The sequence below is a fragment of the Megalobrama amblycephala genome, linkage group LG23 (genome assembly GCF_018812025.1).
Source record: "Megalobrama amblycephala isolate DHTTF-2021 linkage group LG23, ASM1881202v1, whole genome shotgun sequence".
NCBI lineage: Eukaryota > Metazoa > Chordata > Actinopteri > Cypriniformes > Xenocyprididae > Megalobrama > Megalobrama amblycephala.
The window spans coordinates 5,761,283-5,788,661 of NC_063066.1; the positions used below are offsets into that span (position 1 = coordinate 5,761,283).

The 27,379-nt window shown below is 37.8% G+C and overlaps 1 protein-coding gene across 2 annotated transcripts; it reads right to left on the bottom strand.

Annotated features, from left to right (window-relative positions):
• Positions 1-27,379, bottom strand: smad5 (SMAD family member 5). Of its 2 annotated transcripts, XM_048176143.1 has the most exons (8): positions 27,197-27,379; positions 27,036-27,122; positions 15,411-16,165; positions 12,759-13,016; positions 7,693-7,803; positions 5,249-5,470; positions 3,060-3,316; positions 1-769 (listed from the first exon to the last, which is right to left on the bottom strand). In XM_048176143.1, the coding sequence occupies exons 3-8, from the start codon at positions 15,811-15,813 to the stop codon at positions 626-628; spliced, it is 1,395 nt and encodes a 464-aa protein (XP_048032100.1). In that variant the 5' UTR covers positions 15,814-16,165; positions 27,036-27,122; positions 27,197-27,379; the 3' UTR covers positions 1-625. The 2 variants fall into 2 exon arrangements, with proteins under 2 accessions (XP_048032100.1, XP_048032099.1); XM_048176142.1 differs by lacking the exon at positions 27,036-27,122.

A 27,379-nucleotide genomic window follows, 5' to 3' on the forward strand; every position in this document is an offset into this window, starting at 1 on the left:
TTTTGTCAGATAAAAGAACTTTATTTAAAAGCAGTAACTTTGATTTGCTTTAAGGCAACAGATGCTATAAAAAGAAAACATTTGTAATGAGCTTTGAGTCTAACAGTAAACATATAGAGGGAAAAATGCCTTGCGAATAACAGGGATTAGACATAGCAATTAAAAAGATTCTCATAGAACTAGGAAATTGCCATTTTCAACTGGTGTAAAGTGAAGTAGAGATACATGAAAGCATGTCAATTTCATCTACTAGATTACCTACAGTTAGAGAAAATCAGTCATACAAGCATCATTTTAAAACAATTGTATGCAAAAAACAAACAAACAGACAGACAAACATGAAGGCAATTGCTAAAGCAGTAGTTAGTCCATTTTGTGTCACTGCCTAGAATTTTCCTCTGCCAGATGTGCTTGTAGCCCCAGTTCATTCTTCTCGTTCTGACCGCTGCAGGATTCGGTAACCCTTCTGCAGGTAGTGTAAACAGTTCAGCCCTTAAGACCTCCTTTTCTTTCAAAACTGAAGAAAAAAAAAAAAACAAACAAAAAGAAAACAAAAAACAAAAAGGTCAAAAAAAGGTCAAAAAAAAAAAAAAAAAAGATCCTCCCAGCCCAGAGGGGCCCATCATTATGAGACAGAAGAGATGGGGTTCAGAGGAGAACCCATTTGTGTAAGGACTTTATCCAGCCACTGGAGGGGGCCGTGGAGATGCACTTCTATCCAGCAAGGGGTGCTCGTCACATCTTGTCTGTGATACTCGGCTCCCCAGCCCTAAAAATAATAATATTAAAAACAAGTTAGATATCAAAGTCGAAAAAGTAGGGCTGTCCATTTAATGTGTTATTTACATTAAATAATTACGGTGAAAAATAATGCGTTCAAATTATTAACGCATATAATGCACTTGCCCCTCCCCAGACCTATAGGTCATCTGATTTTCATACAGTTGATTGATGATGAATATGATGCAGGGCAACATACTCACTGTGTGATGGAGCCTATAGAATGTAGTTAGAATGTCCCTAAAATTAAAGAGATGGGGCAAAAATATACCCCTGTTTGAGTTGTCTCATATTTATATTTATATATGAAATTATGTGTTGGTTATTTGAAAATGAAATTTTTTGTTGAGAAGGCATGGACATTAAGACAAAAGACTTTGTATCCTGAGATGAGGTGATTTAGTTATGATTATGTCAGGATGTTGTGACTTATTGTACTGTTTGTTTGTTTTTTGATGGACATCTTTCCTAATGATTGGATAGTGTCACATAAGCCCATGCGGGCTGGGCACCATGAGTGCATGACACTTAAAATATTCATTCATTCATTCATTCATTCATATATAATACGATTGCAACGAGTGCAAACGTGATACCGATTTTATACAACAGTTCAATAAATAAGTTAAAGGGTCAGTTCACCCATAAATTAAAAAGTTGTCATTAATTACTCACCCTCATGTCGTTCCACACCCGTAAGACCTTCGTTCATCTTTGGAACACAAATTAAGATATTTTTGATGAAATACAATGGCTCAGTGAGGCCTGCATTGCCAGCAAGATCATTTCCTTTTTTAATGCCCAGAAAGCTACTAAAGACGTATTTAAAACAGTTCATGTGATTACAGTGGTTCAACCTTAATGTTATTAAGCAACGAGAATACTTTTTGTGCGCCAAAAACAAAACAAAATGACTTTATCCAACAATATCTAGTCATGGCCGATTTCAAAACTGCTTAGAATCTTTTGTTTTGAATCAGTGGTTCGGAGCGCAAATCAAGTCAAGTGATTTCAGCAGTCTGTACTGATTCGAAACAAAAGATTCAAAGCAGTTTTGAAATCGGCCATCACTAGATATTGTTGAATAAAGTCGTTATTTTGTTTTTTTGCTGCACAAAAAGTATTCTTGTTGCTTCATAACATTAAGGTTGAACCACTGTAGTCACATGAACTGTTTTAAATATGTCTTTAGTAGCTTTCTGGGCATTGAAAGTGTTAATTATCTTGCTGGCATTAGAGACCTCACTGAGCCATCGGATTGTATCAAGATAAACAAAGGTCTTACGGGTGTGGAACGACATGAGGGTGAGTAATTAATGGCAGAATTTTCCTTTTTGGGTGAACTAACCCTTTAATATTGTTATTTTAGACACAATATTGTCTGTTTTGCTCAATCTTAGTGGACATTTTTGAGTGCATTCATTCAATCCCACTATGCACCGCAATAACGAGTGTACAACTGATGTACGCTCAATGGCCATAGGATATTGTGAGAGTCACGCACCGAATGAATTCCCGCGTCTCGCCAGATGGCGGAGTCCGCAGCCGAATCATCCATTCATTCATTTTACAAACAGTTCGTCCATGCTTACAGTGTAATATAATACAGGTATAAATTCATTTTTAATTGATTATTAAATTGTTTATCTAAGGTTTATACATAATTTCCATGACAGAATTCAAGATAAATCCTTTCATCTTACTACTGGAGCTGCCAGTTTGCTAAGTTTCAAATGATTATTAAACAGCAAGCATAAACTATGCAAAAGCGGTGCACTCAAGTGTCCAAATTCACTCACTCGTTTTCAGTCACTCCTTCAAGTGAACTGTATTAGTGAACTAATGTAGAGAATAGTGAATGAGGTATAGGGGGTGATTTCAGATTCAGCCTGCATGTTTTCCATCCATGCGTCTCAATCTTATCCATAGGTCGTGAATCAGTATATCATGTAAATGAATGTGGCCGACTCCCTGATCAGTGCCCTGACTACTGAACTAGGGAGCTGATTGAGGCACACACCATGTCTCCTTGATCAAACCACTGATTTAGAGTATAATTTTTAATTAAATAAATAATTTCATATTTCCATAGTAATAATTAAAAGCAAAATTTCTCAGCAAAAATTGGTGTGATTAATTAATCGCCACATCGTGTAATTAATTAGATTAAAAATGTTAATCGCTTCACAGCCCTACTAAAAAGATAAACAAGGATGGAGCCACTACTATCAAAGGTGAATGACCATCTGAATACCAATCATCTGTGGTAATGCTCGTACCTTTACAAAGCTCATGCGGATGGTGCACATCTTGGTGAGCTCATAGACAGCCTCAAAACCATGGTTCACAGACTGAGCAAGCAGCTGAGCAAATTCTTGGTTGTTGAAGATCTTGAGGCTGCAGCCACTGGGGATTTTGCAGACAGTTGTGGGGTGGAAGCCATGATGGTAGTTGCAGTTTCGACTCTGAACGAAAATGCTGGTGTCGCTCAGACACTCTGCATACACCTCTCCTCCAACATAATACAGGTGGACACCTGAGGGGTCAAATACAGGAGAGATGTAGTACTTCTGAAATATTCTATTATAGAGTAAAACTCGAAACAAATTTTGGTTCAATAAACAGCTGCACATTTCTTCAAGATCCTGTAGGTTTTACTGTGATATAACCCCATAGAGAATCATAATACAGTCCAACAATGATTCACCATTGTAATCGAACACATTCGCTTTGAGAACATTCATTTAACTTGTTAGGTGTGGAGATGAGGAATTGTTATTGTAATATTAACACATAATTGTGTTCTTTGTTATTCGACCAGGTCACCCACAATGAATCATCTGAACACTTTTAAAGGGCCATTCAGCATGATAACTATGATCACTCTAATTCTATAGAAGAGGGAAAGATATAAAGATAACACAGGAAACAGAACTTTTTTTTTTTTAGCTTAAGCATTTAAAGCAGCAGACAACATAACTGCAGTCTCATGTGTTGGTGTTGACGCCAATCAAAGTCCCTTTCAAGGAAAGTCTGTTCACTCTGTGGCCATTTTTGCAACGCAGTCCTATCTATTTGAATGGAGAAATCTTGAAATCTCAAAAACTGCTTGGCGAACTCACAATTAAATGACATATTTCAAGTCAGCAACAAAATCTGACATGAATTGTCTCATAAATGTTGTTTCTTATGCTCAAATCACATTAAAAAAAGCTTATTTTTCAGGCTAGACGAAACAATGCGCATGTGCAGTCCTAAGAACCAGAGCCACTAACGGCACCTGCAGTGACGCGATGACTTTATCAGTCAGCGATTGGCTCCTTTACTTAGAAGGCGGGAAGTATTTCGCCATATTGCGCGTTGAAGATTCTCCCATTCATAACTAATAGGAGTGAACAGTCTTTCTATATCTATAGTCTTTGCGCTAATGTAGTTATTGCTGTAGTTATCTTTATAGTTAAGGCTGTCATTCTAGGTAATCATTAGGGCTGGGACAATACATCAAATCTCGATTCATGATACAAAGAATCCGGAGCAATTCTGATATTTTCCGATGTAACGCGATTCTCTCTGGAATCGATTCTGAGCTTAGTTTTTAAACAGCAGATGGCACTACTTTGCATGCTTTAAAAACACTCGTACACTGCCTGCTTCCAGTTCCTTTACACACACCATTTAAACCTAAAATAATCATTCATAAAGTTCAAAAAAAGTTGAAGTAAATTACAAATCTCACATCATAAAAGCGTTCTGAGCCGAGGTGCAAGTAAATTTAACCACTTACATGACTCAGCCGAACTCACGAGCACTGTCCAGCAGTCTTCTTCGTGAGCGTTTGAGAGTGTGCGGTTAAAAACTAGCCTAGAGCGCCATCTGCTGTTAAAACTAAGCTCAGAATTATTTCAAGAGAGAAAATATCAGGATCGATCCAGATTCATTATTTTTGTTTTGTTTTTGCGCACAAAACCTATTCTAGTCGCTTCATAACATTAAGGTTGAACCACTGTAGTCACATGGACTGTTTTAACGATGTCTTTACTACCTTTCTGGGCCTTGAAAGTGGTAATTGCATCGCTGTCTATGGGGGATCAGAAAGCTCTCAGATTTCATCAAAAAGATCTTAATTTGTGTTCTGAAGATGAACGAATGTCTTACGGGTGTGGAACGATGAGGGTAAGTAATGACAGAAATTTCATTTTTGGGTGAACTAACCATTTAAGTATATTTTACTTCATTTTATTTCTGTTAGTTGACAAGGCAACAATTTAAAAAGTTTTTCAAATAATATTTCATTTTATTTCAGCTTTATTTCAAATCAACAGAAATGTTTTTAATATTTTAGTTAATGATAACACCACTTTGCTGAAGGTGAAAGTCACCTCCCACACTGGGTTTCATAACCCCTACTGGGTTTCCAGGACTGAGTTGCAGTGCACAAGATCTTTGTGCACAATAACTGCATGCATACCTTTGCCAATGTGGCGGCGGGTGTTTTCAATAGTGGAGTTGCGATTGACGTTAGAGAGCAGGCCCAGGCAGAAGCGGTTCTTGTTGTTGGATGGGTCAGTGAATCCATCAACCAGCACGCTGGTGGAGGAAGCATGGTAAGCCTCTCCCACACGATTATTCAGCTCATAGTACACAATAGAGCACCAGTGACTGGGCTCCTCATACTCCACTGGCTGCACATCTGAAAGAGGAAAATAAAACAAGACCTTGAGCTTAAGCCATCTATTGTTTCAACTCACTCCGATACTTCACCACATCAGCTAGATAAACATACTGGAGAGATTAGAGGGGAATACCGTGCCAAAGGGATTTAATGATTACAACAAGTAAACTGTGTTAGAAATTCAGGTTGCCGAAGTCATGATGACATTGTTTTTATCTACAGAAGTTGTTAGTGTGACTTGCCATTTTTGTGTAACCTGCAAGGAGCTTTCTCAATTTTGTGACAATCTACAATCGCACTGTCTGGCTTTACACAATTGCCCTGCACTGGTTTTATTTTGGTCTGCCACAAAACAAAGTTGTGTTTCCAAAGTACCAGGTTGCTACAATGAGTGCTTCTGAGAAAAAAGTAGTCATTTGATTTGCTAAACGCCCCCAGATGTTATGTACAAAGAGTGAACTGTTGTCGGTCATTTTACAAGTCATTTCTAGGGCTGGGTTTAAATCATTTCTCATTTTGATGAACCAATATAAATTCTTAAAAAGGTACACCGTGTATCTTTTTTTGTTCAAAATGTACAAAATTTATATAATTAGCGAGTACATCATGAACCCGTCTTTCAAACCTACATATAAACAGAGAGAAGTAGCTCCGGCTACAATGTTCTTCCACAAGATGCATGAAGTTCTGTTTATTAACTGCCAGTGTGCCAAAAGTTAAAAGTGTACCTTTAAAGTATATTACGTAATCATAACATTTCTACTCAACCTGTTAGTGATGTCTTAATGCATGTTTGAATGAATGTGTTACGAAAACAAGTTATGACAGCCATCATTTAAAGTACCGCTATTTTGCTTTTCGGATATTACCTTTCATGTAGCGAGTTACATACTTGTTTGTGAATGTAAAAGGTCTGCAGAGTTTCAAAGATCACGATAAATGAAGTTATTGTCTCTTAAAAGAAAGAATTGATTCTGAACTGCTGTAATGAGTCGTCAGTTATTCCAGTCTTACTTCCTGCATGAACCTACATAGGTTTGTAATAATGCTAGCCTATGGTCTTCACTGGCTGCCCAAGAACAGTGTACACTTTGACCCGCCCTAAAGCACTGTAGTTGTAGCTGAGACCAGGCCTGCGTCTCAATGTGCATACTATCCTTCCTAAATAGTATGTGGCATTAGTAATATTCAATACTATTTAGGGCGGATAGGGTGGATAGTATGCACATTAGGATGCAGGCCAGGTAGAGTTTGGTTCCTGTTGTAAACATGTCAAGAAGACACAGTTTAAAGAGCTGCTAAAGCAAATCCACATTGCATGGATGAGGACTCAAGCTAGAACTGATACGATATCTGACGGCATTGTTACTGTTCGTATCATCGTGTATCAAGTGCTGAGGAGACTGGAGCTGAAATTCAGATTTGGTAATGGGTGTTTTGTTTCCGACACGTGCTGTAAACGCTAGACCAATCACAATAGACTGGGCATTCTGACCAATCAGAGCAGAGCAGGCTCTCAGAAAGGAGGGGTTTAGAGAGAATGAATCCTTTATTGAACCGTTTCAGACACTGTGAGAAAAGAGGTGATGCTGCAATGTATATTATGAGAAAATTAAAGTTTTTTTTTTTTTACCTTGGACGCATGTAACCTATTAATAATAAAAAATAAAAAACACATTCAAAATAGCATAATAAGGCCACTTTAAATGTTTATATTTCAGAAACGATTCAGATTAGAGATAAAGTCATTAAAAAGTTACTATAAAAACTCCTTTATGTACACTTTAAATGTTCATCTACAAATCTGCAATTGAATTTAATTGTTTGGACTATCAGCAGGTGTCTATCAGCGAATCCCTAAAAAATCCACTGAAAGATGCCTGCTTTCAAATGCTCCCGTGTGTATCTGTGTGAGCGCTCGGTGAAGAGCGTCGAAGATGTCTGTTTACAACATGTTTTTGAAGTGTTGATCATTGTAGCCAATCACAGACATATCTGTTGAACACAATGGCCAACCAGGTGTTTAAGAACCCGCTTAACTAAAATTTTTGACAACCCTACTTTAGTCAAAAGCCTGCTTCTGCAAGACCTTTGGCAATATAGGGCAATATTTCCTCTACAAAACAAGCTATGATAAATACTTCTGAAATGAACACATGATGATACTCAGACTTGTTCTTTATATGTTCCCTGATATCACACCTGGACCACTTTTGATTAGGATGTCAATAGTTTCTTACCCCCTCTGGGCATGTTCTGAGGAACCATGCTGCTGCCAGTCTCCATGGACTGAGACCCGTCCTGTCCCATCTGTTCATCTGGAGGCATGTAGGCTGGAGGAGGGGTATCAGCTGGTAAAGAGACAACAGAGAGAGAGAGAGAGTGGTCAGAAGATGAAGACTGCTGCAAACAAATGGGCTTCCACTGCAATCCCCTGGAGCCTCAATTCTGATTATTCTTTACAGGAAGCTGCTTCGCATCTTATGGAAGCCTTTTAGTGTCAGATTTCGCAAATCCCTTACATCAAACACCCACCACTGTTCAAATCATACAGATATTCTAGATGTGGAAACCATCACAGAAACCAACAGCCATTTAAAAGAGGACCTTTTTGATGACCGTATCATCTGGGAAAGTGTGAATACTGAATGTCAGCAAACTGCATTTGAATAAAATCGCTTCCAGAAACTGTTTATAGCTAATAAAAAGAAAGCTGTTTTTAATAATAAAAAAACACCTCTGGCTTTAAAGAAATCCTTGGAAGACGTTATCTAATGCAAGAAGAATTTTAAAACAGTCTGATAAGTTAATGTTATTTTACTTTCCAGACAAATTCAATGAAGCCAAAGGAAAAGAGCGCTGTCATGTTGTGTGTCTGGTGGATCAGCCATATCAGAAGAGTTGTTTTTTTAGATAAACAAGAAAAACAACATTATGCTGTACTTCCTTTGAATTTTTGCTGTAAAAAAAAATCAGATCAATCTTTTATGCTCACCAAGGCTAATAATTTAAAATATTATTACATTTAAATTGCTATTAAATTGCTTATTAGCTTGCATATTGGCTGTTATTAGCACATATTAATGCCTTATTATTCTGCAAAACCATATTCTACATGCCTTAATCCTATACAATACCTAAACTTAACAACTACCTTACTATTAATAAGCAGTAATTTCAGAATTTGAGGCAGAAGTTGTAGTTAATAATGAAAAGTTTCACATACCAAAGTGTTACCAAATCTTTTTTAACAAATGTCTTTACTGTCACTCATCAATTTAAAAGGATTAGTTCACTTCAGAATTAAAACTTCCTGATAATTTACTCAACCCCATGTCATCCAAGATGTTTGTCCTTTTTCAGTCAAAAAGAAATTATGGTTTTTGAGGAAAACATTTCAGTATTTTTCTCCATATAGTGGATTTCTTGCCTGGCAAGGCCAGACTGATATCTTCTACAAGATATATCAGTCTGGTCAGTCCGCCCTCCGTCGCGATTCGAGTCAACTCCAAACCGTACCGTGCAATCAGATTCGTTTATTTCAGTGACGCAAACAGCGTCACTCTAGTTCAGCGAAAGTCCCTTCAATATCGAGCAGAGCAGACCATGTCTCTTAAAGCAGCTTCTTTTTAGCCTTTTTAAATGAAAACATGGAGAATCTCAGTCTTGATCGGGTGACTGTGTTTTTAACAGTTTATTGAACAGCTTGATGGCCTGATACAACGTCTCACACACACATAAACGAGGCGAGCCGAGACGAGCCTTTTAAAGCAACCGTGAGCTGACTGCCTCTTTTTAGCCTTTTTAAATAAAAACACTCCAGCGAATCGACAAGATTCGATCACAAGAATGCATTAGAAGTGTACATTTAAATATTGGATGAGGTTTTGAGAGAAACAGAGACGGCTCGCGGCTAATGAAGCTTGTGCTCGCCCATTCTCGCTTCATTGTGTTTAAAATACTTGGCGAATCTCATTTAAGCGAGCACAAAAGCATTAAAGAGCTACTTTGGTTTGTTTGACATCTGTAAAGAGGCTCGTTGTGTCGCCCGCGCCACTGCTGATCCCAGCACGAGCAGATGAGAGAGAGAGAGACAAGAGACAGTTTCGAATCCGTCCTCAGTTTGTCAAGATTCATTACATCTTTGTTTATGCCATCTAGAATCTCAGCACTGATCGGGTGACTGTATGTTTTAAACAGTTTATTGAACAGCTTGATGGCCTGATACGATGTCACACGCACACACACACACACACAATTGGCAATAACACCATGTATTCTCAAATTCTTACTGCAACAACGACACAAGTCATTAACGCCGCTTTCTCTAGCGCTAGCCATGTTAAACTACTCTCTGTGCTTGCCAAAAAACTATTGTGCTTGCCCGGGGCCGTTTATTTACTTTTTGCTGTTGACTCTCTTGTCGCTTTGCTAACGTCATATCCGCCCTTCTCTGATTGGTTTACTCCGCTTCCTGTTTGCTCGGATTTGCTCCGCCTTAGAAATCGAATTGATTCACCGGCCGACCAGACTCATCCGCTGGTACAGTGGTGAGGCTGGATTTTCCAGGCAAGTGGACTTCAACAGCTACCAACGGGTTGAAGGTCTAAATGTCAGTTTCAGTGCAGCTTCAAAGAGCTCTACATGATCCCAGATGAGGAATAAGAGTCTTATCTAGCAAAACGATCGTTCATTTTCTGAAAAATGAAATTATATACTTTTTAACCACAAAAGTTCCACCTACGTCACACATGACCTTTCAACATGATTACATAATGTAAGAGCTAGTGCAAGACGAGCATTTGTGGTTAAAAAGTATATACATTTATTTTATTTTTTTAGAAAATTAGTGATCGTTTCACTAGATAAGACCCTTATTCCTCGTCTTAGATCATGTAGAGCCCTTTGAAGCTGCACTGAAACTGACATTTGGACCTTCAACCCGTTGGTAGCTGTTGAAGTCCATCATATGGAGAAAAATCCTGAAATGTTTTCATCAAAAACCTTTATTTCTTTTAGACTGAAGAAAGAAAGACATAAACATCCTGGATAACATGGGGGTGAGTAAATTATCAGGAAATTTTAATTCTGAAGTGAACTAATCATCCTTGCTGAATGAAAGTATTAACTTATTTCAAAAAACAAAGAAACAAACAAAAAAATCTTACTGATGCCAAACTTTTGCACAATAATGTTGAAATGTTGATGCTGCTGGAACCAAACTAGTGATTAGCCCACTAAAGACTGCTGTTGACACAAAAAGGAGCTTATAAACTACGTTCCAAATTATTATGCAAGTGGCATATCAGTAAGATTTCAGTACAATAAACATTCAGTTTTTAGTTTTTCTAAGAAAATGTTTGTTTGTTTATTTATCCATGTCTTTTTAGATAACTGGTATCAATCTCAGACAAAATAATTTGCCAGGTCTATGGAAACCCTACTTAGAGGTTGTTCCACATTATTAAGCAAGTCACAGTTCTCATGCAACATGGAGAGGAAGAAAGATCTTTCTGAAGATGAAAAGCATGAAATGGTGCAATGTTGTGCAAAAGGCATGAAAACAACTAATATTGTGTGAAACTGAATGGAGATTATCAAATTATCATAAGATTTCTGAGTGATTTAGAGCACAGCAGAACTCGGTCAGATAAAGGCTTATTAAGGAAAGTTCCTGTCAAAAAAATTAAATGTATTAAAAGGGCAGCTATAAAAAAAGCCAGTATTGAGCAGCAAACAGGTATTTGAAGCTTCTGGTGTCTCTGGAGTCTCAACAAAACTCTCCATGCAGGCTGGCAGTTGTGCATAAAGATACATTTTAGCCACTCTAAACCAAAGCTCACAAAGAGAAATGTTTACAGTGGGTTTAGAAATACATGAAGACTCATTTTTAAATAATTTTATTCACTGACTAATGCTGTACTACAATAGATGGTCTAAACGGATGGATTTCTGGATGGTTGGTGAATGGCCACCACATTCCAACAAGACTGTGACGTCAGCAAGGAGCTGGTAGGTGATGATTTGGGCTGGAATACTGGGAAGTGAGATGGAAGGTCCCTTTAGGGTCTCTGAGGGTATTAAAATGACTTTTTCAAGATATTTGGAGTTCATAACTGGCCATTTTCAGCTATGATATAAAAAGGAGGATAGTGCCTTCTGAAATACAATGCACTATGCATTATCCCATGCGCCAAAAAAACACCACAGCAATAAAACTGTTTGAAAATGTATTTCTACACCCGCTGTAAATGTTTCTCGTTGTGAGGTTTGGTTTGGAGTGGCTGAAATGCATCTTTACGCACAACTGCCAGCCTGCATGGAGAGCTTCTTGAGACTCCAGAGACACCAGCAGCTTCAAATACCTGTTTGCTGCTCAACACTGGCTTTTTTATAGCTACCCTTTTAATACAATTAATTTTTTTTTATAGGAACTTTAATTAATAAGCCTTTATCTGACCGAGTTCTGCTGTGCTCTAAATCACTCACAAATCTTATGATAATTCGATAATCTCCATTCAGTTTCACACAACATTAGTTGTTTTCATGCCTTTTGCACAACATTGCACCATTTCATGCTTTTCATCTTCAGAAAGATCTTTCTTCCTCTCCATGTTGCATGAGAACTGTGACTTGCTTAATAATGTGGAACAACCTCTAAGTAGGGTTTCCATAGACCTGGCAAATTATTTTGTCTGAGATTGATACCAGTTATCTAAAAAGACATGGATAAATAAACAAACAAACATTTTCTTAGAAAAACTAAAATCTGAATGTTTATTGTACTGAAATCTTACTGATATGTCACTTGCATAATAATTTGGAACGCAGTGTATTGTATAACAGTTATACTCACGACGTACATGCCATATTCAAAGAGTACTTCCATTGTTTAATCACTGAGGCAGATCAGATGCTGCAATGAATCGAGTCATTTCTATGAATAAAACCAGCTTTAGTTCTAACCCACAGCGCTATAAAACATTGTTGTCCTTCTGCCTGAGTGCACCCAGCTTACGGATGCAGGCATCAGCAAATCACTCTGATGCAGAATAGAGGAAGTGCGGGCCAGTGCCAAGTGGTGGGCACCCACCAGCAGGACTGAAGTCCCTGGGCTTTGGTGTGCTGCTTAGCTGGCATTTCCATTGTTTACTGACAGCAATCGACACTGCACAACTCACTGTCATATCACAGGTTTATCATTCAGTGTCTCATCCATTCAGCAAAGAAAATAAAAAACATCAGTTTTCCACTGGCAAACATATCCCGAAAGGGCTAGTAATATCTTGACTGGTGTTGTGTGTACCTGGGAGCTGGAAGGGGCTGGATGGCCCAGAGCTTGCAGGAGAGTTGGGGTAGGTGCCACTGCTGGCAGGAGACGGAGGGTAGGGCGAGTTTGGAGAGATGGGGAAGGAGCTCCCTCCACTGTGTTGCTGGAAAGACTCTGGGAAGGTGGCGTTGAGAGGCATGTGAGGCTCATTGTGACTCAGGTTGCGGAACTGCACCAGAAGACTGTGCTGAGGGTTGAACTCGCTGTGTCGTGGCACCAAAACCGGAGGAAGCACTGAGAAAAGATAACATTTTAAACATCCGAACAGATCATTCTGACATTCTATTTTAAATATTTATGGCGAAAAAAAAGAATCCAGCATCCTTGACATCTGTGTGCCGATTGGCTGGCTCGGGCTCCAAGGTAATAGCTAAGGCACAACAGATCAGTTTTCCAGCTTCAACAGAAATGTGTTTTCTCTCCTGAGTGACATGTGATATCTGCCCTTGAAAAGCTCAATACTGTGCACATCTCAATCTAAGCAGAGGGCAATAGAGGTTACAGAGATCAGAGGGCCTCTGGAGGCAAAGGATATCTGATAGTCAACACGGTCTATACCACTGGATATGCAGAGAAAATAACAGGCCACATATTCTCACAGGAGACACATATGTTTACCAATCTCTGTTATTTTGTCTGTTTTTAGCTTGCTTGCTGTCAATGGTAGCGTCTCAGAAGACAGATTAAATCAGCTGATAAGGATTTAATGATGTGTGATTGGTCTAGGATTGTCAAAAGTACCGGTACTTTGGTACCAAGTCGGTACTGAAACTTTAAAAACATGAAGATACCAGCATTCCCACCTAGCATTTTGAGTGCTGTTGAGCGGATTCTGATTAACTTAAACACCTCTGATTGGTCATTGTGTTCACATGCTCAACAGATATGACTGTGATTGGCTACAAGGATCAACGCTTCTGAAACATGTTTTAAATAGACATCTTTGACGCTCTTGCACCGAGCATAGATATATTGGGATCCGCTAATAGACGCCAGCTTTCAAATGCTCCCGTGTGTATCTGTGTATATTTACATCAGGTTTTTTTTTTTTTTTTGGAAGGGGGGATGCAGATGCATTCGATTGCTAAAAAAAAAAAAAAAAAAGATGACAAAGGTTTCCTTTTCAAATAAATGCTGTTCTTTGACTTTTGACTGATAAATGTAAAAGTGTTTCCACATTCAGCAATTTAAGCTTTCTAAAGGATTATGTGAAGCTAATGGCTGGAGAAATAATGCTAAAAATTCAGCTTTGCATCACAGGAATAATATATTAGAATTTAAAATAAGTTTTAAATTGTTATAATATTTTACAAAATTCCTGCTTTGTCCATATTTTAACCAAATAAATGCAGCCTTGGTGAGAATATGAGACTTCTTTCAAAAACACTTTTAAAAATTTTACTGACCACAAACTTTTGAACTGTAGTCTACTTGTATAGGGCCCTATGAAATCCATTTTATTTTTTCCCAAATTCCGTTTTTTCCGTTTTAATTTTTCTGGATTCCGTTTTTTTCCTGATTTATTTATTTATTGACTCCATTTTAATGGTTAAATAAAATTTTAGTAATCAAAAAGCATGTCTAATTAATTGAAATAACGAATCTTGTCCAATTTACCAACAATTTAATAAAAGTTTAACAAAACAATTACATTTTTTTTAGGGCCCTATGATAAACGTTTTATTCTTTCCCCTCAAATTTTATTTTTTACAAAATTCTGTTTTCTGGATTCCATTTTAATGGTTTAATTCCATTTTAATGATCAAAAAGCATGTCTAATTAATTGAATTCTTAAAAACAATAATTATTAATTAAAAAATATATTTTTATGATTTTTTTTTTCAGAAGTTCTGTTGTGTATTTAAATTTTTCTGGCAATCAAATGAACGCATACCATTTAATTTATCTTTTAATCATGAAATTTAACTTTTTTTGTCAAACAATGTGCTGCACAACAGAGCTTTACTGTTAAAATTAAAACATGGAAGAAACACTGAGATTATTGTTTAAAAATATATTTAAATATTTTATTGTTAAATTAATTTATCTAAATTCTACTGTACAACAGTAATATGTTTCTAAGTTAAATCGAACTTTTATTTTGACAGTTTGCCTTGAGCTTTGAGTTTCTCTGTGTTTATGATGGTAGTTTTCTCAAACGAAGCGGTTAAATGCTGATGAAGTGACTTTCAGAGCAGCTCTGGAGATGAATTCGTGCGTTCATATAGTGAGGCGACGGAGGACGAAAACACAGCGAGAGTCTCACGTGCTTCAGCGTGCGTGCACCCCTGCGCGAGTGTGTGTGAGGCGGTGTGAGGTAAATGAAACTACGCCTCCGCATCATTCATTTCAGAGGCACACAGGCATGCAGGATTCATGTTTAAATAGTCTTTTTGCGGTTTAATATTCACAGACACTAGTCTGTATCACGATTTAATTTAAGTGTACTGACCTGCTTTTAATTCATTAATCGAAAATTTGACAAATTCCGTGACATTCCGCGTTACATAGTAAATTCCATTTTTATGAATGGATTCCGCGATTCCGTGATCGCGGAAATTGTAGGGCCCTACTTGTATCACTCTTCCATAAAATTGTCAATAATATTCTTAATATGACAAGACTTACCTGGACTTTCAACTCTTTTGTAGTGATATGGGTTGATACACACTTCTTTCTGTTTGGAACCGAATGGATACTCGCACACCTCGAGAGGTTTGAGCTCGTGATGGGACTGCAGATCAGGCCAGCGCCACACGCGGCAGTAGATGACATGAGGGAGGCCTTTCCTGTGGGACACCTGTAGCCGCCCATCCAGCGACCGGGGGATGGTCACACATTTGCTGGGCTGCCCGGGACTGCTGAGGGCCTTCTCCAAGTCCTCCATGGCGCCCTTTTTCTTCTTCAGTTTCTTCACCAGGGCGTCCACAGCCTTTTCTGCCCATTTTTCCTCCTCGTCACCCTGCTTCCAGCCCAGCAACCGCTTCACCGCCGGGCTGGTGAAGGAGAACAGACTGGACATGGAGGTCATAGTGCTGGGCTGCACCAGGAAGTGGGATCTGAAGCACTCTCGACCAGCAGTGTGCCAGGAAGATGATTATGTGCGTGTTTGTGTATGTGGGGGGGTGGGGAGTGGACAAGCTTAGCCTTGCAAGACCAAGGACAGGAAGTTAAAGCAGGACGCAGCTGCTGGTGCTCAGGGCTCAGGAAGGCCTGCAGTGAAGCAGGGGGTGGAACTGGGTCACAACCACTCAGAAAATTAGTGTAAAGGGCAACTGAGGAATTAAGGCTGAAAACACTGATGAGACACCTATTAGATATTAGAGACTAATCCATGCCAGATATTGGTTGTGGCCAGAGGTTGACACTTCGAGAAGGGGCGCCTGCAACAAAAAGAGAAACTGAAATTAGCTTGGAAATGAAATTTGTAGTCGATTTATAATGATGACAAATATCTGACAAGAGAGACTTGATTTGATCTTCTGTACTCTAAATTCTATAATCTAATAAAAAGTGTTTCAACAACGACAAGAAAATACTAAAATCTAATAATTATGCATATAGCTTTCGTAACCTTATATTATCTAATTTAAAATTAGGAGGCGGCTAAAAAGGTTAAAAACAACATGGGAGGGAAAGCAAATGGTGACTACAGCAAACTTAAATTATTTACAATAAGCTTTAAAATAAACTAAACCAACTGAAAATAATAAGATATTTCTTATTTGAATGCACCCCATCATCAAAATCTGTATCTAGGAAAACCTGGATATATGAGATAGCCTCATTTTAAAAAGTGTAGTTTCTAGTATGTTGTCACAATACTTGAATTTTGTATGTATTTGACTGTTTAAGGGCAATAAGCCACAAAAAAGAAGTCAATTTTGTACTTGTGAGCTGTTTGAGAGGGGGCTTTATGAGAGTGCACTCATATAGATCAGTGGTGTGCATGCTTTTGGTGTGAGCGCAAAACCTGCGGGAATGACTACAATTATGTGCAATATAAGCACTATTCAACCGGAGCGAATGAGACGAGTGAATGAGAGGAGGGTGTGTGTCAATTCGCCCTCGCAGAGAAGAGAGAATGCATGGCTAGCTTTGGTGTAGCAATATTGCAGAAAAGGAGTATTGGAACCGTTTCAGATATTTCAGTTTCGATACATATCGAAATATTGTTATTTTTGACAACACTAGTTTGTAGACCAGAAAAATGAAGGTAAATTCATTCTTTTTTTGTTATCCAGTAAACCACAAATGACTGGAAACGTCATATAAATTCAGACTGGGAATACTAAAACATTCAGCTCATAGCAGTACATAGCCTTTTATGGATGACGAAAAATTACCCTCCAGCTATTCAGCTCTTCACACAAACTGGTTCAGATTGTATCTAATATTTGGACAATACAATTAGACTACGTATGAGTTCTGGAACAAGTGACCACACATTTAAAACCACTACATTAGTGCCTGCATCTTAAAAAAATAAATAAAAACACAGTGTCCAAAGGATGTGCACAAAAAAAAAAAAAAAAGCTACCACCTATTCAGTTTTAAAAACAACACACGTACGCACACATCTGGGGTCTTGCAGATAACCGTTAGGATGTACCCATCTCCCATGTGTTATGGTGAACTACAACAGACTCATTGTGTTGAATCTGTAAGCAACAGCCTCCCGCTGCCCCACCCAGGGAGCTCCCATGGTGAGAGCGAGCTGGAGCACAGCACAGCTGTTGAAAAAGTTGCAAATGTAACCAGGACAGAGAGGATATAAGACCTCTGAGAGGCACTTCCTGTAGCCACATCCCTTCCCCTTGACCTCTTCAGCTGCCAAACATCAGCCCATTGGCTCTCCGGGACAAGATGTTACTATTCAAATCGCTCCCCACTTCCAGACCACTAGGGTGTTTGTCCTGTTAAAACCACACCATGAAAGGTGCAGTTAAGATGGGCGATCAAAAGTCGAACATCTCCAAACAGTAAATGAAGTGGGTCATCTCTTCCCACTTCACCATCGCTGTCAGTACAACAGAGCTGACCCTATATTGTTCAAGCCCTGTTTGTGTACAGGCAATATATATACAACGGAAGCAGGAGCAATCAAACAATCCCTGACATTAATAGCACAAGCTTTAATTGACATGTCATTGTCTTCCACCAGGAGTACAAATCTAATTTTGCAGTTCAACAGATAAATGTAAAAAGTAATGTTAGGGGTTCAATTAGGGTGATTAGATTTGAGTACTCTATTTTTAAAAAAATCCTCAATTGCAATTTGCTTGTGATGATTAAAGAGATAGTTCACCTAAAAATGAAAATTATTCCATGATTTACTCGCTCTAAAGCCATCTTAGGTGTATATGACTATCTTTTTTCATAGTGCATTATAAAATATCCTGCCTCTTCCAAGCTTTATAATGGAAGTGAATGGCACTCATGATTTTGAAGTCCAAAAAAATGCATCCATCCATCATAAAAGTAATCCACACGGCTCCAGGGGGTTAATAAAGACCTTCTGAAGCAAAGTGATGCATTTTTGTAAGAAAAATATTCATATTTAAATCTTTATAAACTATAATAACTAGCCTCTGGCAAAGTTGAGTTACGGCGGAAAAGTAACCTCTGACCAGACGCATGATGCATTGACAAACGCCAAAGCGCAGAGGACAGAGCAAAACAAAACACCAGTCACGAATTAGAAGTCTAAAATGAGAATTTTTTAAGTGAAATTTCAGAGGACTTCAATATAAGAGAAGAGGAGCTTGAGTTTGAACCACGAGACGCGTCTAAGCTTACGCTACTTCTACATCACGTCGGGTTACTTTTTTGGTGTAAGTTGAATTGTGTAGGCCATCTGCCTGAAGCTAGTTATTTTAGTTTATAAGGTTTTAAATATGGATATTTTTCTTACAAAACCCTTCGCTTTGCTTCACTACCATTATAAAGCTTGGAGGAGCAAGGATATTTTTTAATATAACTCCGATTATGTTTGTCTAAAAGAAGATAGGCATATACAAATAGGATGGCTTGAGGGTGAGTAAATCATGGGATAACAAATTTTTGGGTGAATTATCCCTTTAACCAGCAAAATACGGGAGGTGATGGACGAGAATCCATGAACCACAATGGAAACGTTTTTCGTGATTCTTTGAATAGAAAAGCATTTATTTGAAATGTAGGGCCCTATAATTTCTGCGATCATGGAATTGCGGAATCCATTCATAAAAACGGAATTTACTATATAACGCGGAATGTCACGGAATTTGTCAAATTTTTGATGAATGAATTAAAAGCAGGTCAGTACACTTAAATTAAATCGCGATATAGACTATTGTCTGTGAATATTAAACCGCAAAAAGACTATTTAAACATGAATCCTGCATGCCTGTGTGCCTCTGAAATGAATGATGCGGAAGCGCAGTTTCATTTACCTCACACCGCCTCACACCGCCTCACACCGCCTCACACCGCCTCACACCGCCTCACACCGCCTCACACCGCCTCACAACGCCTCACAACGCCTCACAACGCCTCACAACGCCTCACAACGCCTCACAACGCCTCACAACGCCTCACACACACTCGCGCGGGGGCGCACGCACGCTAAAGCACATGCAGCGCTCGTGACGAAAACGTCCTCTGTCGCCTCACTATATGAACGCACAAATTCATCTCCAGAGCTGCTCTGAAAGTCACTTCAACAGCATTTAACTGCTTCGTTTGAGAAAACTACCATCATAAACACAGAGAAACTCAAAGCTCGAGGCAAACTGTCAAAATAAAAGTTCGATTTAACTTGACAGAAACATATTACTGTTGTACAGTAGAATTTAGATAAATTAATTTAACAATAAATTAAAATATATTTTTAAACAATAATCTCAGTGTTTCTTCCATGTTTTAATTTTAACAGTAAAACTCTGTTGTGCAGCACATTGTTTGACAAAAAAAGTTTAATTTCATGATTAAAAGATAAATTAAATTGTATGCGTTCATTTGATTGCCAGAAAAATTTAAATACACAACAGAACTTCTGAAAAAAAAAAAAAAAATCCATAAAAATATATTTTTTAATTAATAAATATTGTTTTTTTAAGAATTCAATTAATTAGACATGCTTTTTGATTATTAAAACGGAATTAAACCATTAAAATGGAATCCAGAAAACATTTGGTAAAAATAAAATTTGAGGGAAAGAATAAAACGTTTATCATAGGGCCCTAAACAAATGTAATTTTTTTTGTTAAACTTTTATTAAATTGTTGGTAAATTGGACAAGATTCATTATTTCAATTAATTAGACATGCTTTTTGATTACTAAAATTTAATTTAACCATTAAAATGGAGTCAAAAAATAAAACGTAAAAAAACGGAATCCAGAAAAATTAAAACGGAAAAAACGGAATTTGGGAAAAAATAAAACGGAATTTGGGAAAAAATAAAATGGGTTTCATAGGGCCCTAGAAATGGCAGTCTTTTGTAATATTATAAAAGTCATCACTGTCTGTTTTGATCAATTTAATGCGTCCTTGCTGGAAAAATTTATCAATTTATTTAAAAACAAAAAAAAAAGGACCCCAAATTTTAGCTCTGTCGCCAGCTTCTGCTGGATAAACTGAACAGAAGAAAAATTTATTAGTCATTCAAAAACTGCAGTAATAGTAAGGTAGTTACTAGCAAGTATATGGGGGATATGTACTTCAAGGGTTTAAAATAATAATAAAAAAAAAAAAACATTCAAATGTATTAGGGCTGCACGATTTGGGGAAAATGTCATATTGCGATTATTGAGGTCAATATTGCGATTGCGATTGCGATTTGCGATAGCGATATAATAAACAAATAGTATCATGAGTCATCTTGCTTGGTTCTCAATGAAAATACACACACAGATTACTGATAATGCTGAAATGTGTATTTCTCAACTCAAACTAGCAACAACAGCAAACAAATGCACAACGTTTTCAAATTAAAATATTTTTATGAAATTAAATAACATCTTTGCATTACTGCAAACTTGTTATAATCCCATTTAAGATATTTATTTCTTTACTAATCTGTAGCGGTTCAACGGATCACAAAACTCACGGTTCGGATCACATCACGGTTATGACGTCACAGATCGGATCATACTTTGGATCAGCACAAAAAAAAAAAAAAATTGGATGGGGGTAACTTAACTTTGCATTTATTACTTAGCCCACTTAAACTATTCTGATACCATAGCATAAACTGCTAGCCTAAATAATACATTATTAAAGGCAAGTGAACAGACTGTAAAAAGAACAAATACTGTACACCAATTACAACAAGCATAGATAAATACTACATAAAGTTACAAATAAAGTATAAGGTCTAATTGTAGTATTAATTTTCATGCACAGAAATGTAATAATTAAATGTAAAATGACACTGTTCATTGTATAAATTCAATATAGATTAATCTTTGTTAAAGCTGTGTTTTGTTGTTTGATTTACATGACAGACAACAGCAGGTATTTATAGGTTGCTGTCACTTTAAGAGTAAGACATGCACGCACACATCGGACAGATATACATCCGAATTCTCACCTCGTTCAATTAAGACATAACTGAATGTGTTTACATGAATACTTGCTGAGAAGGGGTATTTTGACTGACATAATGCGTGTATGTGACCATCCAAGTGCACTGAGGACGCGAAAGAGAAATCAATTTGGAGTTCGCGAGCTATAACGCGCCTCTCTCTCTCTCTGTGCGCATGAGCCTTGTATGTATGTGCGTCATGTGCGCACCGATAACAGCGCTGCGTGCGATACCGAATTAAATCCTCTTTCCTCTTCAACCACTACTAATCTGGGTTTATAATCTTAAAGCCAAAATATCGCCATATAACAGAGGTAGCGTTTTTTCTTGCCACCAGTTCAGTGACCGTTTGCTCCGCATCCATCTTTACCCGTTCTCTGCGCTGCACACCGGAAAAGTCATGACATGACCGTGCGCGCCACACATGCCACTGCCTAAACTGAAACTGACTGGTCTTCTTTTTATTAGCGGTGTATAAAATGGGCAAACAGCTCTCAGGTAATGGGTTGTTGTGTCCACACATGTATTTATTTATTTATTTATTTATTTACTAACTTATTATTATTTTATTTCATAAAATCGCAGCATTTTGCGTCATATAATCGCACAAGCTTGACATCGCGATTGCGATTGCGATATGATTAATCGTGCAGCTCTAAAATGTATGTATTAATTCTTCTTTAAAGTGTGTGTTATATGAGCTATAACATTTGCAGTGTTTGCATACAAGAAACAGTATGTATCAAATGTTGACTGGTTAAGTCACCTGTCACATGACATGAGCAAAAAAACCTACTCAATGAGGAAAAAGTACCTGCATTTCACTGGGAACAGGTGTCAAATCCATACCCCATTTGTCACTGATGTAATTCCTGTTTTGGGATTTTTGGGATGTAAACATTCCTCTTGGATCATTGCACATAATCTTTCATAGCTACACAGCTCTGAAACCAACAAGCTATTTTCATACTAGACTGACGCAAGCATGTATAATTTGACGCTATACCTTCAAAACGGCATGTACGTCAACATTTAACCATGGAGCTGCCCATGTACTGTACATGTAGTATGTTTTAAAAAACGGAGAGACAAGTATTTCTTTTGAGGTAATGAACATTACGCCACATATGCTGCCAAATTGTGCCAACAGAGCTTAATTGTATTATTAAACTGCTCTGATGAATGGCAAACTTTGTGAATGGTAAAAATAAATCTAAAGACTGAATTCCTGAAATCTGTTTGTGATTATGTTCAATGAGACGGCGGCACACACCAAAACGTCTTGCTTATCAGCAGAAACAAGCAATCAGCTTGTAACCAGCACACTCTGCCTCTCTTTATTGCTGAGGGACTGATGATAACAAAGCTTTAACAATAGGAAGTAGAGGACTCAGATCAGCAATATAGAAGCTCAATACACAAACACACACTTCCCTGTTCCCTATCTCCATCCTGCCTTCACACTCAGCTGCTCCACTTGCAAAATAAGAAGCACAGAAAGCATTACCAATATTGATTTTTCTAGCAGTCACAAAAGCCTCCCACTTAAAGCTTTTACTCTTTCTGTGCTCTTATTTCATGGCGAGGAAGCCATTTTGCTTTAAAAAGCAAAGAAGAAATGTTTGGCGTGAGTCTATTAAGGCCATAAAATGAAAATTGACAGTCATCTGCTTCATCCCAAATAATGAGAAAGAATAATGCTGACCACAACCGCAACATGATTATCAGAAGATGTGCATCTTAATGCTGCTTTATAATTATGATATACATTCAAGGGCAGTGCCATTTGCAAAATTACACATGAAATCAGCCTTCTAAATCATAATGGAGTCACTGGAGACACTAATAGAGCTCCAGACCAAGGAAGAGGTGCTTTTATTCTCTACTGGATCAATTGATTTATTACAAGGACTGTCGTGCAGTCGCAATGCCTCTAGTGGGCTTCAACCCATGCATTATCCTTAAAATCAAATTACGTATACAATTAGGTATAATAGCCAGATTGAAAGAGCCATCTAACATTTCAGTGACATTTAAGAGCACGACAGATGCAAGACAGAAGCACAGCCTTACGATTTTATCAGTTCGACTATGATCAGACAAGTAAGGCTCTTACAAATCCAGAACAAGATCATTTCTCTTTTTGTAAATAAGGTCACACCCATCCAAAGATGCAGTCGTTACGAGGGGGGCTGTTTAATTGCTTGACACCATCCAGTCTGTCCATCCCTGGAGCCTTACATCATCGACACAAATAGGGATAGACCCTCTTTATGCTGCACATAAACAATAACCACGCTATTGTTCTCACTGTCTCAAATACTACAAAGAACGCAGAGAAAAAGATATACATCTTCAATGCATTACATCCATTTTGATCGATATTATTCAGGATCAGGTCACAGCTCAAGATCGACAACAGATGTGCGCGCTCACATGAACATCTATGTGACAGATGTTACACGTTGGCAGATATTCAGGGGCTCGATGGAAACAAATTCTGAGCTAAAAACTAGCTGCTAAGAGCAGACTTCAACCAATGCAGAAGCAAAATACGACTTGCTGCCATATTTTTCAATCAAATATTACAACGATACACAGCTCCACTTATCAAAAAAAATGTTAATATGAAAAAAAAAGATCTTTTAACATTCAAAAAAAAAAAAAAAAAAAAAGATGCATGTCTGCGTTTCATCTGATGAGCGAGTGAACACAATGACCAATCAGAGGTGTTTAAGAATCTGCTCAACAGCGCTCAAAGACTTCAGTACCAACTTGGTATCACGGTCGGTACTTTTGACGACACTACTAGCTACAATGTTTGTATATCAACCTTTTTTTTTATTACAATCATAGATCCACTATTAAACTATTAAACAACAGTTTTTCCCAATCATATTAACCAAATACTTAAATGCTTGATCATGTGGCATACTCAACAGGTCTCATTCACTAACCGTATGTACGGATTTGTGCGCGAAATCTGCGTACCAACATTTTTATGAACAAAACACGATTAAAGGGTTAGTTCACCCAAAAATGAAAATAATGTCATTTATTACTTACCCTCATGCCGTTCCCCACCCGTTAGACCTTCATTCATCTTCGGAACGCAAATTAAGATATTTTTGATGAAATCCGAAGGCTCAGTGAGGCCTGCATAGCTAGCAATGACATTTCCTCTCTCAAGATCCATAAAGGTAATAAAAACATATTTAAATCAGTTCATGTGAGTAAAGTGGTTCAATATTAATAATATAAAGCGACGAAAATATTTTTGGTGCGCCAAAAAAAACAAAATAACGACTTGTGTGATGGCCGATTTCAAAACACTGCTTCAGGAAGCTTCGGAGCGTTATGAATCAGTGTATCGAATCATGATTCGGCTCACGTGTAAAACGGTCAAACTGCTGAAATCACGTGACTTTGGTGCTCCGAATGCTCCGAATCTTCATGAAGCAGTGTTTTGAAATCGGCCGTCACTATATAAGTCGTTATTTTGGGGTTTTTTTGGTGCACCAAAAATATTCTCGTCGCTTTATAATCTTAATATTGAACCACTGTACTCACATGAACTGATTTAAATATGTTTTTAGTACCTTTATGGATCTTGAGAGAGGAAATGTCATTTCTGGCTATGCAGGCCTCACGGAGTCATCGGATTTCATCAAAAATATCTTAATTTGCGTTCCAAAGATGAATAAAGGTCTTACGGGTGTGGAACGACATGACATTATTTTCATTTTTGGGCGAACTAACCCTTTAATCAATAACTTTTGTTACAAATTTACGAAAAAATGCAGGAACAACTTAAACCACATGTAAAATCACACTCGTGTGTTGAGATAAAATGTTGTATATACATATTTAATATTTTCAAATGTTGTATATACATACTGGATGATCAGAGGTCTGAAATCTGGGTCTGTATTAAAAGTGTTTATTGCATTTAAACTTGTTTGGAGGATTGCACACTTGGCATTGCTCGAGGATCTTGCTGCACGTGCTCTCAGGTGAGAGTGACGAAAGGAAAAGGGGTGCGGAAAGCCCGAAAATGGACATGGTTTGGGCGTGTTTTATGCTAATTTCTAACCTCGTGCACGCGGTCGCTCATTTAGAATACTCCAAAATCATTATCGCAAGAACAAATCCATGTGCGTACGCACGTGTTGTGAATTAGGTGGAATTTTTCTGTGAGAAGTTCTCCAGTGCGTATAAATATCCACACAATTATTAGAGAATGAGACCCATTGTTCGTAAGATTTAATTTCATTCACTGGCTATTTATTATGTATATTTTTAATCTTGTTTATGATACTTACCAACCAAGGCGGTTTAATTTCTATCCTGCCTAAAAGAAATGACAAGTGTATGTGCTGGACATCAAAGTAAGTCGAGTTGGAATGCATGTGGTATTGCTGAAAAGACCTATATGTTATTTATGCAACACCATGCAAAAAAACTGAGCAATAATACTTACAATCAGAATCTTCTCATGCAATGCATGAAAGCCAGGAAAGCCATGGTGATGCTGCTCTCTGAATGCACTCCATCTCTGTTAACATGTTACAAGCTGACCGCATCTAAACCTCCCCTCTGTCAAGGTCAAAAACAAGCTGATGGCTTTTAAATGCATTTCTACGACACTGATACTTTGAAAAATGTCATTTCAAGTGCAGCATCTGCCTTTGTGCATGCACTTTATCTACAAGGTTCAGCAAAAGTCCACCAAATAAACAGGTCCCAGACTACACAGACAACATTTAAACCCCAAAACAAACAATCCTCATCCTCACAACTGCTTCAATGATGAACTTTGAGAAGGACACCATGGATATTCCCAAAGACTGCACACATGGATGAATGACAAAAGCTCATCACACCAGCTCAAATGCTCGATGGTAACGATCAAAGAGATGGTAAAACGTAAACTTCACCCCTCAGATGGTCGACTTGGTCGCTAAACGATAAACAAAGACCTGTGAATGTGTTTTCAAGGGGTTAAAATAATAAAGACTCGATGAGTGTACCTCAAAACCGAGGTAGCTGCACATCTAGACAGCATTTTGGCGCATCACAGGCACATTTAGAAAGTTTGAGCCTATTTTTTTTGAGACTATAAAGCCCTAAGATGCTGTCTGAGTGGGCAGCACACTAGGTTTTGAGACACAGCCAGTAAGACACGCCACGACACGCACATCTCTCCTTACAAGAATGCGAACAGACACTTTCTTCTACTACACACCAATTATTATTAAATACACTGTTGTTTATTTGATCCTCGTAAGGTTTTGTATGTAAAAATATGCGGTTAAGTATTAAACAGTATTTACTGGCTCAATAAACGAGTGAAGCTAAGCTACATTTAGCCGCAACTTTGTGGGATTGAGTTCAAAACATGGACATTAAATTTAAATTCAAACCGCTTTTATTTTTGATAACATTATCCGTTTTAAAAACTTTCTAAAATCACAACTATATATTTTTTTAACGTTTGTTTTTCACTATTGTGTAAAAACTTACTGTTAGCCGAGTTGCTACATAGCCAGTTAGCGATTTACATTTGCGGTTTAATTAAACACAAATAACCGTTACAACTTCAAAATCACTGTATGTTGTAAATATTTAAAATATTATTTTTATAAAATGTAAATATAAGTTACTTCGTTCACGTGTTTTCCTCACCTCATTCTCACAAAAAAAAGGGGAAAAAAACCAGCAAGGAAACTTTTTCAATCACTTCTCAACACCCCCTGCGGAAAGCCACCATCCCTACTGGAATAAAGTTGATAAGTGACCGCTGAACCGTCGTTATCGGCTAGATGTATTAACAATAGTTTGCATACCTTTCATGAAATGGTGTAGCGTCTGTCGACCTTTGCTCTGTTTTACAGACACCGACATGAAGGAGTTTTTTTTTCCTTCTTTCCTGCCTCTCTTTCCCTCGTCTCTCACCCGTCCTGGCGTCAAACAGACTGGAGGCGAAGCACATTAGAGCATATCCATCCGCCCATTTGACAACCTACCAC

Excerpts from the sequence above, each read along its gene's own strand:
- smad5 (XM_048176142.1), bottom strand. The coding sequence starts at position 15,813 with ATGACCTCCATGTCCAGTCTGTTCTCCTTCACCAGCCCGGCGGTGAAG. Across the intron at positions 5,471-7,692 it reads TCAGAACATGCCCAGAGGGG|ATGTGCAGCCAGTGGAGTAT; the intron begins GTAAGAAACTAT and ends TTCCTCTTTCAG. Across the intron at positions 770-3,059 it reads TCCGCATGAGCTTTGTAAAG|GGCTGGGGAGCCGAGTATCA; the intron begins GTACGAGCATTA and ends TATTATTTTTAG.